At 37.2% G+C, this 14,214-nt stretch overlaps 2 protein-coding genes across 2 annotated transcripts in view; both read left to right on the top strand.

The window, feature by feature from the left end:
- The first annotated feature begins 360 nt into the window (after nt 1-360).
- On the top strand, nt 361-11,926 carry gaa (alpha glucosidase). The gene is made up of 19 exons (XM_084128316.1): nt 361-1,195; nt 2,203-2,354; nt 2,433-2,598; nt 2,672-2,768; nt 2,846-2,965; nt 3,047-3,165; nt 4,776-4,907; nt 6,306-6,416; nt 6,577-6,690; nt 7,455-7,539; nt 7,632-7,749; nt 7,866-7,999; nt 8,261-8,412; nt 9,129-9,277; nt 9,352-9,493; nt 9,976-10,074; nt 10,166-10,330; nt 10,655-10,807; nt 11,721-11,926. Exons 1-19 carry the CDS (start codon nt 665-667, stop codon nt 11,781-11,783), a joined length of 2,802 nt encoding a protein of 933 aa, XP_083984442.1. The 5' UTR covers nt 361-664; the 3' UTR covers nt 11,784-11,926.
- A 540-nt stretch (nt 11,927-12,466) lies between these two features.
- The window catches only part of tbc1d16 (TBC1 domain family, member 16), a 29,831-nt gene continuing 28,083 nt past the window's right edge, over nt 12,467-14,214 (top strand). The window contains exon 1 of the mRNA XM_084090541.1: nt 12,467-12,626. The gene's annotated coding sequence lies outside the window, so the exon portion shown is untranslated. The remainder of the gene's footprint in view (nt 12,627-14,214) is intronic.

The raw sequence follows: 14,214 nt of genomic DNA, 5'->3' as shown, positions 1-14,214 counted from the left end.
CGTGCTACTCTGATTATGATTTTTATTAGCAACTAAATTGGATTATCTGCAGACTAATGATTTTATATAACCCCTTAATAATTTCTAAGTATTTTTTTTTAATTTTGTGTCGTGTTTAATTTGTATGTCTACGCACTTAAAATAAAAATATTAAACTTTTTTGTTTATTAAACTTTTCCTAAATACACATTCAATATGCAACAAGTGCGCTCATATAATTGAACCATATAAATGAATTCACAAACTCACAACGGCAAGAAAATAAAATTAAACAGATTATGGTTAAACATTAAGGACAAACAAAAATATTTACAACTATAACAAGACTTCCAAAAAGAAAAGGATCAAATACACTTTGCCGAGATTTAGGATCGTGACGTCATGGGAACATGTCGGCGCCCGGAGAGAGAAGTACACCGATACACGTTTAAGCTAATAAAATGCATGAGTAAGGCAAGGTTGTGAAGAAGATTTAAGTTTTGTGGGTGCGCAACTGCGCATGCGTCATTTTGTCGTCCGATCAAGAGCTGTAGTGCGATTTGTTTGATTTGGCAGTGAACGATCTTATATGCTTTCTTGTTTTACTCTTTTACTCTTATTTTACCATTTCTAAGTCATGTTTACTCGTGTTTAATGCAGGAAGAGCCAAACCCAACCCCTTTAAATGGCCAGAATTGGTTGGCTCCTGCACACATTTGCACTATTGACCTTAATATTTCTGACTTCTGTACTTCATATCCTGGTGCACAAAGATGTTGTTTCATTAGCCTTTTCACCATCAAAATTATGGCGACATAGTTCAAATATCTCACACAGGAGCGTTCAATCCCAGAACAACTTCAGCAATAATCTTCACTTATCTGCTGATCCCAGGACTCACACTAGTTCTGTTAGAGATCAGTGTAGCATAGCTCTGGAGAGCCGCATCGACTGTGGCCGTGACAGATCTTTGAGTCGGGCCGATTGTGAGGGCAGAGGATGCTGCTATGTGCCTCTACCTCAGTCTGGATCAAGAGGACCACCATGGTGTTTCTACCCAGTCCGTTATCCAGGGTACAAAATGGGGCCCTTGTTGCCCACAGAGAGGGGCCAAAGGGCCACGCTGACCCGTTCTGCACCCTCATACCTGCCCCGGGACATCCCCACATTGCAGCTAGATGTGATGGCCGAGTCTGTGGGTCGTCTTCACCTCACCGTGAGCACTTCTTTCAGTCTTTTCAATTACAAAAAGTTCAATTACAAATCAGATATTGTAGGTTTTGGAGGAATTTAAAACAGTCACATGATTTTTCCTTGAATTCTTGGAAATATAAACTCTTGGATCAGTCATGTCTGAAATGATTAATTAAATCTATTAGTATTTAATTACATGACTTTTGCCCTGATTTTTAGTCTGGAATAGTTGACAGTAGCTTTTATCATTATTATTATTATTATTATTATTATCATCATCAGGAGTACATATAGCCAAACATGTCAGGGGTATGTAGAAAGAAAAGAGAAAAGAAATTATAGAAAAACATTGTAGGCTACATCTTAAACAATTGCATAGTTAATTTCTTCAAGATTTACCTTTATATATTGTTTCCAAATACATTTTAATGTCAGTTTTAAATTGTCCTAAAATATTCATTTTTCAGACCATTTGACTTTATGGATATAATAACTAGCAAATATAATTATTAAATAAAAAAATGAATACTAGATATGTATCACCATCCAATGAGAACCACATTAACATCACATCAGCTTCCACAAAGTTAACAACATCTTTTTGTAAATATTTTTGTAATTCTCTCCAATAATAGGTAACTTTGGACATTCCTAAAATAAATGACAAATTATTTTAGGGGTCTTTATAAAAAACACAGACATTCCCACATTAACTTTAAAGTGTGTAATAGTGTATGATGGCATAGACTCTTATTTTTAGCTTCAAACTATGACTCCATCCAGTCGCAGATGATCAGAAATGTTCGATATTTTGAGACGATTTTAAAACACTTATTTTAAAATTTTCTTTCCCTTATACACCCAGTCATTTAGTGTACGATTCCCGTTTTTCTCTGTAACCATTTACAAAATCTGCAAGTGTATGATGCCTAGTGTTTGAAAACCTGTTCAGATTTTAAGTCATGTAGTGTATTCCAGCCTTTAGATGACCTAATCTTACTTTATCTTGCTGGCTTCACTTTGCCACAGCTGAAAGATCCAGCATCTCAACGATACGAGGTCCCCTTTGTGACGTCCAAATCCAGGGGCCACAAAGACACACAAAACCCCCTCTATGATGTTGACTTCCAACCAGATCCGTTTGGGTGTATTGTACGGCGAAAATCCAATGGCCGTGTTCTGTAAGTGTGCTTCCATTTTTCTTTTCTTGTATTGTATGTTTTCTGCTTACAACAAATGCATTGTATTTTCCCCCCTAGTTTGAATACTACAATAGGCCCCCTCCTGTTTGCGGATCAGTATCTACAGCTCTCCACCAGCATGGCTTCCTCCGTGATCTCTGGACTGGGTGAACATTACACCCCCATCACGCTGGACCTCAACTGGAGCTCTGTTTCATTATGGAACAGAGACATGGCACCACATGTAAGACTTTCACATCATTTCACATTCCCTTTTGTTCACAGCTGTACTTAATGTTTCATATGGCCCTTTGTAGAGAAGTGCCAACCTGTATGGCTCCCACCCTTTCTTCCTAGTCCAAGAAGGTGATGGACAGGCACATGGAGTCTTTCTTCTCAACAGCAACACAATGGGTACAGTGTTTTGTTGTCTGAATTGGCTTCTTCCAATTTTGGCTTTCACTAAAAGTGTTAAAATTTGACAATTGTAGAAGTGTTTATGCAGCCCTCTCCAGCACTGACATGGGTGACCGTCGGAGGAATACTGGACTTCTACATCTTCTTAGGCCCCAGTCCTCAGAGTGTGATACAGCAGTACCATGAGGTTATAGGTATTTAACAATAGACAGTCCACATGCTGTATTAGAATTGTCGTTTACCCACAGTGTAACTTATTGTGTTGTGTCTTTGAGGTTATCCTATGATGCCACCCTACTGGTCACTGGGCTTCCACCTCTGTCGCTGGGGTTATACGTCCACCAACGTCACAAGAACAGTGGTTCAGCTCATGCGCCAGGCCAAGATCCCTCTAGTATGTCAAGAAAATAAATAATGGCTGTGTTTGGAAGATACTGCATACTGAACAGTATATACCAGTGGTTCTCAACCGGGGGGGCCACAGCATACTTCTAAGTGGACCTCAAGATTACCTGATAAAATTATTCAAGTCTAGACTTGGAAAAGCCATGCAAATTAATACAATCTTAAAGGGATAGTTCACTTTGAAATTAAATTTTGGTATGTTTTAGCTTACCTCAAGGGCATCCAAGATGTAGGTGTCTTTTTTTCCGCAGTAGTTTCAATTTTGATATTTTTAGGTCAAACCGTTCTTGTCTGTCAGTCGTATAATGCAGGTCTATGGTCACTGTCTCAAAGAGCAAGTCCAAATTAAAACAATTCCCCATCGTCCAAATTAAACAATTCCCCATCGTAAGTACACATTGATGGCCTAAGACACGAAACGAGCGGTTTGTGTGAGAAAACGAACAGTATTTATATCGTTTTTAACTCTTATACACAGCCACGTCCAAGTGATCTGATCTGACGTGTATGCAGACTGGTGCATAGATATATACACTAGATGTCGCCTTGTCTACGGCAGTTCATTGGAATGAGTGTCTTTAAGGCGACATCTAGTGTATATATATCTATGTACCAGTCTGCGTACACGTCACACACCAGGATGCGCGCGCGCCCTCAGATCACTTGGACGTGGCTGTGTATAAGAGGTAAAAACGATATAAATACTGTCCGTTTTCTCACATAAACCGCTCGTTTCGTGTCTTAGGCCATCAATGTGTACTTACGATGGGGAATTGTTTTAATTTGGACTCTGTGCATGCTCTTTGAGGTAGTGACCATAGACCTGCATTATATGACTGACAGACAAGAACGGTTTGACCTAAAAATATCAAAATTGAAACTACTGCGGAAAAAAGACACCTACATCTTGGATGCCTTTGAGGTGAGCTAAAACATACCAAAATTTAATTTCAAAGTGAACTATCCCTTTAAAACTACATTTATAATGAATATTATGACAGCGGGGGGCCTTGGAGTCAAAAAGGTTTGAGGAAAAAAAAGGTTTGAGAACTATTGGTATATATTGTGTGCTCACTGCTATATTTTAAGAAGTACTTTAATACAAACTGTTGTATGCTATATTGTTGTCATATGACAATATCACCCAGTTATCGTCTCTAAACCTTTTTTTTTATCCAATGTTGTGTAAAATTGTTGTTCATATTGCTTCTGGTTTGTTCATCATACTAGAAATGGAAGGTTAAGTTGAGTACATTGCATTGTGGGATACAGTACCCAGTTTGATATGCTCTGTTAAAGTTAACATATGTGGTTTGAAATTAGTAAAATGTTGACATAATAATTATTCACACAGTGTATGAATTATAACATAGTATAGTATACTGCACATTGCAGATGTAGTACTGTAGTACCGTTGGTCATCCAGATATTCCAGATTATGCAGCATACATACTGTAAAAATGTAAAGTAGTATGGTAGTATGCCATTTTGAAAAGAAGGAGAAAATAAATATATATATATATACTGCATAGAGAGAGAACCAAGTAACCAAGCAAGTTTTATATGATCATTTAAATAACCTTCAATTAACTTCTTTAGGATGTACAGTGGAATGACCTTGATTATGCGGACCAAAGAAGAGTGTTTACCTTTGATCCACAACGGTTTGGAGATCTGCCCCAGATGGTTGAAGAGCTCCATCAGCTGGGCATGAAGTATGTGCTCATTCTGGTACGTGGATAATATTCTGTGATGGAGATTCTTTCATCCTTATTTGAACTTCATAGCGTGATGCTTGTGTGTTAAAATGTCAGTGATGTCAGTATCTTTTCTATACTATATATATACACACACATTCACTGGCCACTTTATTAGGTACACCTAAGTTGCTTTTGTCTTCAGAACTGTCTTAATGCTTTCTGGAGTAGATTCAACATTGTGCTGGAAACATTCCTCAGGGATTTTGGTCCATATTGTCATGTGGCATCACACAGTTGCTGCAGATTTATCGTCTGCTCATCCATCATACGAATCTCCCATTCCTTCACATCCCAAAGCTGCTCTATTGCACTGAGATCTGGTGACTGTAGAGGCCACTGAGTTTAGTGAACTCACTGTCATGTTCAAGAAACCAGTTTAAGATGATTTGTGCTTTGTGACATTGAGAGTTATCCTGCTGGAAGTGGCCATCAGAAGATGATACAGTGTGGTCATAAAGGGATGGAGATGGTCAGCAACAATACTCAGGTAGGCTGTGGCGTTTAAATGATGCTCAATTGGTACTAAAGGCCAAAAGTGTGCCAAGAAAATGTCTAACACACCATTACACCAGCAGCAGCCTGAACCACTAATACAAGGCAGGATGGATCCATGGCATGCTTTCATGTTGTTTACGCCAAATTCTGATCCTACCATCTGAATGTCTCAGCAGAAATCCAGACTCATCAGATCAGGCAACATTTTTCCAATCTTCTATTGTCCATTTTTGGTGAGTCAGTGTGAATTGTAGCCTCAGTTTCCAGTTCTCAGCTGACAGGAGTCTCACCGGTGTGTCTTCTGCTGCTGTAGCTCATCTTCTTCAAGGTTCGATGTGTTGTGCGTTCAGAGATGCTCTTCTGCAGACCTCTGTAACGAGTGCTTATTTGTGTTACTGTTATTTCAGTTACCTTTCTATCAGCTTGAACCAGTCTGGCCATTCTCCTCTGACCTCTGGCATTAACAAGACATTTAAGTCTGCCGCTCAATGGATATTTTCTCTTTTTCAGACTATTCTCTGTAAACCCAAGAGATGGTTGTGCGTGAAAATCCCAGTAGATCATCAGTTTCTGAAACACTAAGACCAACCCGTCTCCCACCAACAACCAGGCCACATTAAAGTCACTTATATCACCTTTCTTCCCCATTCTGATGCTCAGTATGAACTTCAACAGATCGTCTTGACCATGTCTACACGCCTAAATAAATGCATTGAGTTGCCACCATGTGATTGGCTGATTAGATATTTTCATTATCAAGTAGTTGTACCTAATAAAGGTGCCAGTGAGTATACATACATGCACCAAAAAAGCACATTAGTCACAGTACACAAATAAGCACATCAGTGTCGAATAGCATGTGGTCTTGTGTTAGGATCCAGGCATCAGCAGTACGAGTCCTCCTGGTTCATACAAACCCTTTGATGACGGGCTGAAGAGGGGAGTGTTCATCACCAACTCCACTGGACAGATCCTAATTGGGAAGGTTAGCGCCACACATGGAATATTACCCTCACTAAAAGTTTGTCGTGATAATGTCATATACAAGATGTATTTTCTTTCTGCACCACTGTATTATTAATAGTATTATAGTCAAGATAGAATATGGTGGGGAGTATAAAGATTTTGCATGTCTTTATAACCAGGTATGGCCAGGTCTAACTGCATTCCCAGATTTCACCAATCCTACAACACAGGACTGGTGGATGGACTGTATCAGAGCCTTTCACAACAAGGTACCTGTGGATGGACTCTGGATAGTAAGTACTTACAGAGTAAACTATAAATAAACATTCACAGGGTAAATAAACATAAATAAACATTCGACAAAACATGAATGTATGAATTTAAAGGGGCCACACGCTTTTTTTCCCTTTAAATCCTGAATTATGTTATATAAAAAAAAATTGTAGTGTACCTTTAAGATCTCTAAATGTAACTGACATATTTAATCAAAATAAATCAAAAGGGCAGGGGATTTTGTTTTATATTATATTATATTATAATAGAATGTTATAATTATACTATATAAGTTGTTTTTAGCAACTTTAGTAATTTGACCACTTTTGCCTTTGATTTCATTTAAAAAAGTGAACAAATTTACCTGAATTAAATACACACATATATAACTTAAGGTCTGTTCACACTAAGAATGATAACTATATAGATAAATACAACTATATTCGCGTCCACACGAACAGACAATATCGTTCTGCGGTTTTGTCGTCTGCCGCTTTAAATGCTCGAGCTCTTTAAAGCAGAAAGGATTTTGATTGGCTGTTAATGTTTGTCAAAGTTTTTATCGTTCGGAAGGAGTCAGCTGGAAAAAAATCGCTCTAAAAGTGATTCCAACAATATTGTTTCTCTGTGCCGTTATCGTTATACTGGTGTGTGAACTCTACTATTTAATATTTTGAACAATTTTTACAACTAGATCTTTATCATTATCTTTATAGTTATTGTTCTTGGTGTGATCTGGCCTTTATAGATAACTTTTACATTTCTTTTGAAATTCTGCTTACAGGACATGAATGAGCCATCAAATTTTGTCCAGGGATCTGTGGATGGATGTCCTGACTCTGACTTGGAGAAACCTCCTTATACTCCAGGTAAGAACAGTAAAGTCTTAATATACTCTCTTGTAAAATGACTATCGCTGTTTTTATGTGACCTGCATGAAGAGATCTGTCTGGGTTTCCAGGTGTAATAGGATGTCAGTTAAACTCAGGAACTGTGTGTATGTCCGCTCAGCAGTATCTGTCCAATCATTACAATCTGCACAATCTTTACGGGCTGACCGAGGCCATCGCCACCCACAGGTCAGAGAAATGCCTCTTCCATTCATACAAACAGTAAAAGAAAAAGTTCATTGGCGAACAGATCCATTTGATATGGTTCGACGTTATTACCAACTTTCCACTCATTTGTATTTCAGGGCATTGTTGAAAGTAAAGGGCACTCGTCCATTTGTCCTATCCCGGTCGTCTTTTCCAGGACTGGGCCGTTTCTCTGCACACTGGACAGGAGATGTGCAGAGTGACTGGGAGCAAATGCGCTTTTCAATACCTGGTGAGAGAGAAAGATCATAAACATATGCTAATTTATGGTTACAAAGAGGATAAAGCAAGTTTTGCTTAGTCCTGGCCCTGCGAGTGCTTGCCAACATCCACATATGCTAACATACATCATTCACAATGCATACATAAGCTGAGAAGTAACATGTACATGTCTTGTCTTCATTTTTTGTTCCTAATACTTGAAAAGCATGATTTGTTCCCGCTGTTGGTTTATTGCTGTGTTTGTGTTTGTGTGTGTGTGTGTGTGTACCAGCTGTGCTCCTGTTTGGACTCTATGGCATTCCCTTTGTGGGGGCTGATGTATGTGGATTTGGTGGAGACACTACTGAAGAACTGTGTGTGCGCTGGACACAACTCGGAGCCTTTTACCCTTTCATGAGAAACCATAACGACAAACCCAATGCTGTGAGATATCGGTCAACAATTTACAGTCATCTAGAAGAAAGAAAAAAAAATCATATATATATATAGTATTTGTAAGTCGCTTTGGATAAAGGTGTCTGCTAAATGACTAAATGTAAATATATATATATATATATATACTACCGAGCAAAAGCTTGGAAACAATTAACTGGAATTTAGATCATGTGACACTGAAGACTGGAGTAATGGCTGCTGAAAATTCAGCTTTTCCATCACAGGAATAAATTAGGCTAAACACCGCCATATTATTATTTTCAGTGTGTGAGATTGTTCTGTTTTGTTGTTGCACGAGCTCTTAAAGCAGCTCATTTGCATTTAAAGGGACACACAAAAAAACGGCGCATTTTTGCTTACCCCCAAAAAGTGGCAATTTTAACATGATCTGTGATTTATAGTTATTTATTTATATTATTCATGAGCATTTTGAGCTAAAACTTCACATACACATTCTGGGGACATTAGAAACTTGTTTTACATCTTGTAAAAAGGGGCATAATAGGTCCCCTTTAATGCTTACAAACCTTTGACCAGTACTGTATATATAAATATATATAAATATATATATGTGTATATATATATATATATATATAATTTTCACAATTTTCTTTTTTAAATTTTGAAATAAAAATGTAAAAATGTCAATAATTTTACATTATTAGTAATATATGAATATTTCTTCTCATATTTCATACTCTCAGCCCCAAGAGCCATATGTATTTAGCCAGCAAGCCCAAGATGCCATGAGGACTGTGACTACACTGCGATACTCTCTCCTGCCCTTCCTCTACACACTGTTCCATCACGCGCACATCTCCGCCAGCACCGTGGCGCGCTCCCTCTTCCTTGAGTACAGTACACACACTCATTCTAGCTCAATATCTCAGCGATGACCTCTTCTCTGAGATTGCTCATTTCTTTTAGGTTCCCCACTGATCCAAATTGCCAGACCATTGACAGGCAGTTCCTGTGGGGGAGTTCACTGCTTATCAGTCCGGTCCTGGAACAGGGAGCAGTGGAGGTGACGGCTTATCTCCCCCTGGGGACTTGGTACAGTCTGCACAATGTAAGCCTTCGTCTTATACTATATACATTCACTACCAGTCAAAAGTTTGGAAAAAATGATATTTGTTAATGTTTTTGAAAGAAGCCTCTAATGCTCACCAAGGCTGCATTTATTTGATAAAAAAAACAGTAAAAAATGTATATTGTGAAATATGATTACAATTTAAAAGAACAGTTTTCTATTATTTATATATTTTTTATTTTTTTATTATTCCTGTGATGTAAGAAATGTTTCTTCATCATCAAACCATCATATTAGAATGATTTCTGAAGGAAACTAACCAATTACCATAGAATTAAATGGGTTGGTTTTTTTTACCTTCTAAGTAAACACTGTCTTTTTTACCCTTTTTTTGCATAGCCTGCTTCACATTGTGATACGTTTACAAAGTTATTATGGTATAATGTAATTCAAAGACATATGATATGATGCCTTTAAGGTAAATGAGACTGAATTGACTGACGAGACTGGTTTTCTCATAGGGGCAAGCATATTACAGTAAAGGGCAATACATTTTGTTTCCTGCCGCTTTGGACACCATTAACATTCAAGTGAGAGAGGGGAGCATCATCCCGCAGCAGGTGGTGTAAAGACTAGATCTAAGAACAATCATAATATCTCATTTATGCTGTGTAGCAAGTGAACTATTGCTATTTCTTCTTCGTTTCCCAGGTTCCCGCTTTGACCACTACAGCATCTCGCAGAAACCCTTTCACTCTGATTGTGGCACTGTCTGCAGAAAATTGGGCCAAAGGGGATCTTTTCTGGGATGATGGGGAAAGTCTGGACACTTTTGAGAGGGGAGATTACTCATATGTTCTCTTCTTTGCTGAAGAGGTACAAAATAGCGTGCATTTTGCTTGCATGTTGAATTGAATGGTTTTGATGAGGATTTTTCTATTGAACATCTGTTTCCCATTGTTATTCTGTGTTGGAGCAGTCCAAAATGAATTGCTTTAGTAGGCAGTAAAATAAAAATTAAAAATCATCAAGTGCTGTTATTGCTATGAACAGATTGTATAGTCTATGTGCAATTTATAAAAATTAAGACAACTAGAACTCAAGTTGAATTTCAACATACAAACTGATTATAGTAGAATACTCAAAAAATATGGTCGATATGTGCATTAATTTGAAATGTAATGTTTTATTCCCCTGTAGTCTTATGTGGTCAGTAAGCCAGTCAAATTAAACAGATCTCTCGATCATTTGGTCCTCGGGGAAGTGCGTGTGTTCGGAGTTCAGACTCAACCAACAGCAGTGTGGGCCAACGGGCAAAAGGTTCATGACTTCTCGTACAGCACAGACACCAAGGTATGCATCAACTTCTGAGGTGTAGTTTTGTGTTAGTCTACCTATTTTGGTTTACTTCTACTCCTGTTTTAGTATGTACAAATCATGGTGATTAATATGTATTTCATATTTAATTTAATGGACCTTTTTCACAGACACAATTCCACAGTTATCAACATCACAAATCTAGAAAAGATCTTTATATTTCCATTTTTTTATGGTATAAAGATGGGTCTCAAATAGGCTATACTTTATAATCAAACTTTCATAACATTGTAATTTTAATTACCTCATCTGAATCGCACAGCTTGTGCAAACATATCCACATGGCTATGATAAAATGCTTTCTAACCTCTGCTTTCACGCTGCTGTCTTTTTTGTTGTGTGTTTATTTTGTTATTGAGAGCAAAGCTCGCAACACATATTTACATAATCATCTAAAAATCGCTCTCAGCAGCGTGGACTAGGTCTGGATGTTCGTTAACAGTATAACGCTGCAAAGGTATTTCATAAAACTTATTTTTACTTCTAAACAAAGAATGAATGTATATCATGGCATTGAATCACGTTCAGAGACTGATATGAGCATGAGCAATAAGCTGCTGGCTGCACTTCACTTAACGGCCACCAGTGTCGCCAATTGACTTGTTGTACAAATATCTGTGTTTCTACAACGACTGAGGGAGTGGTGGCAGATTTCCCTTCGTTCTCTCTTCTGACGGCTGTGTAATCAGTCTCTCTATATTTTTTCCTTCCTTTGGAAAGTCGTGGAAACACTATCATGGATCTTTATGATTGTAATGTGGAACAAATGGGAATACAAACATTATATTTACTGTTTTCTTCCATTTAATTACCACTAAGTTTACCCAACTTTGACCACTTCTGCTTGTGTGCGTGTGTGTGTGTGTGTGTGTGTGTGTGTGTGTTGCAGGTTCTTACAGTGTCTGGACTGGACTTACCCATGGCAGCCATGTTCACCGTACAGTGGAGCTGATGACAAATCTCTGCTTTGTAAATGTTCTGTGCTTGGGATTTGTTGAATGTGAATTGCTTTGGTCTTCCAAATGCCTAAATGTAATAATGTTCATCATGTCATTTTTGTTAAAAATAAATGTTTATTAAATGTTCTTAATGCTTTTATTGTTGTGTGACAGTGATAGGTATAATCAGAATAATAAAAATTCCCATGACTCTAGATCATAATAATAATTTTACCTATTTATTTTAAATGTCAGCGAAATAATAATATAAAGAATTGTTATTGTTGGTGGTGGTGGTGTTTATTATTATTATAAATGTTGTTAAGATACAAATAGCTAAATACATTGGTTATTGAATAAAATATTTTAAATTTAAGCTTAGGTTAGTAATTATATTATAAAATAACATATAATATTATAAAATTAAAATTAGGCTAAGGGATTTGACACTGCAATTATTATTATTTTTCTATTCTTACAATTTGTCAGTGGATAAGTTCTTTTTTTTTCTTCTTTTTTTTTTAAATGATCCATATGCGGTTAATTTTTTACACTTTTATAAATGCTAATCATAGCACTTTACCCAAGTTGTGTTTTCTGTGCTCATCATGATAACTGCAGGACCAGTGTCCTGCCGCGAGCGTTGCGTTCAGAGGAAGCGCAGTGTCGTCCCGGAAGCAACGGAATGTCGGTGGGCGGGGCTTCAGTCTGTCGTCACCGGCGGCGTGCGGAGTGAAGAGTGTCACCAATAAACATACGCGTCATTCAGTGTAGCCTGGATCTTTAATGCATGAGCCGGACGCGCCACTTCTGACATGGACGTGTAGCGACGGTTGTAATCGTTTCTGGTACTGAAGGTAAGACCGCAGCGTGTATGATTTTCGATTACAAATTCCTCCTTACGGCTGTCATTATTGGAAGTAGTTTAGTTAGCGTCCCATATGGGGTACAGCAGTGCATATGTGTCTGTTATAGCAGATATAACGGGACCCCATCGCGACTTCCATCTGAAATGAGCCCTCGTATGCGATATGTGATCCTGAGTGGGACGAAAGGGCTTGTCCATTAAAATACAATATTGATACTGGTCAATCACTCTGATCAACCTGCTGATACAGGCCTGAACACGATCAATGTGAACACATGTATGTTCTTACTATGTGTCTGATTATGTAGTTTTTTAATATATATCTTGATGTATTATTTATCTACTGCAGCCTACTGCTTTTTTATTTTTTGCTGAAGACTTGTAACTTTGTTCTTTGACATTGGGATTAATATGCCTTTGCCCCCAATAAATTATATTATGACATTTAAAGGCACTTCTAAAGGAAATTAAATTCTGTCATGTTATTCCAAACCCATATAGTTTTATTTTATTCTGTAGAGCACGAAAAGAGGTCCAACTTTACATTAGTTGCCTTTAACGATTATGTATTCGCATAAAAAATAAATAAATAATTGTTCAATATAATGTGCTTGCGTTGTATTGAGAAACACTTTTGCTGCTATTGAGGTGGGATACAGGTGAGATTAGGGACAAGTTTGGGGATAAGGTTAGGTTTAAGGGTGGGTTATGGGAAGGGTCAACGTGATTACAGATGTATTTACACAAAATAATTACAGCTGTAATTACATGTAGGTATAATGTAAATGTATTTAAAATGTACATGAATCTGCACAGTAAGTGCATTGTATCAAATTATTAATTTAAATGTTGCATAGTAGTCAAAGACACTTAATATAAAGTGGGTCCCAAAAAGGAGATGTTTTCAAGAATGTTCTGCTCTACTTCATATAAAGCATATAGGATCAGGGGCTGTCAAGCTCAACAAAAAGAAAGAAAAAAAAAAAAAGACTAAAATGCACCATAAAAATAGCCATGTGAACAGGAACAGACACTTTTTTTTTCACTAAAAAACTAAAACTAAAACTAATAATTCACTAACAAACCAAGTCAAATACAAGCAAGGGGTTAATTTGACAGCTTTTTGGCACCTTCAATTCAAGAAAGATAAATATTGTTTGAAAAAATGTGTTCGGCTTTAAGGTTTTGTCCTTTTATCTCCATTTAGTTAACAAATGTTATGCTGCTAAAGGTAACTCCCATCTGATATCATCATTTTGTGAAATTATGAAATAAAATACAACCAGATGTGCTGCCATTTCCATGGAAGCTTGTTTCCACCACAGAATAACAACAACAAAAAAAGTTATTTAACTTTTTATCTTACAATTCAGAATTTTTTTTCTCACAATTTTGAGTTTTTTTCCCCCCTCAGAATTATGAAATATAAACTCAAAATTGCAAGGAGTTATGTTAACATGCGTTATTTTAACTGAGACAAAAAGTCCACATTTTGAGATATAAGCTCACGATTGCAGGAAAAACAAGCTAGAATTGTGAAATAAAGTCCCAATTGCCATTTTGATTGCCATTTTAAT

Source organism: Abramis brama, assembly GCF_963993115.1.
Source record: "Abramis brama genome assembly, chromosome: 1".
Taxonomy (NCBI): domain Eukaryota; kingdom Metazoa; phylum Chordata; class Actinopteri; order Cypriniformes; family Leuciscidae; genus Abramis; species Abramis brama.
Note: the sequence above shows the minus strand (reverse complement) of the source record. Positions and strands in the feature narration are given on the sequence as shown.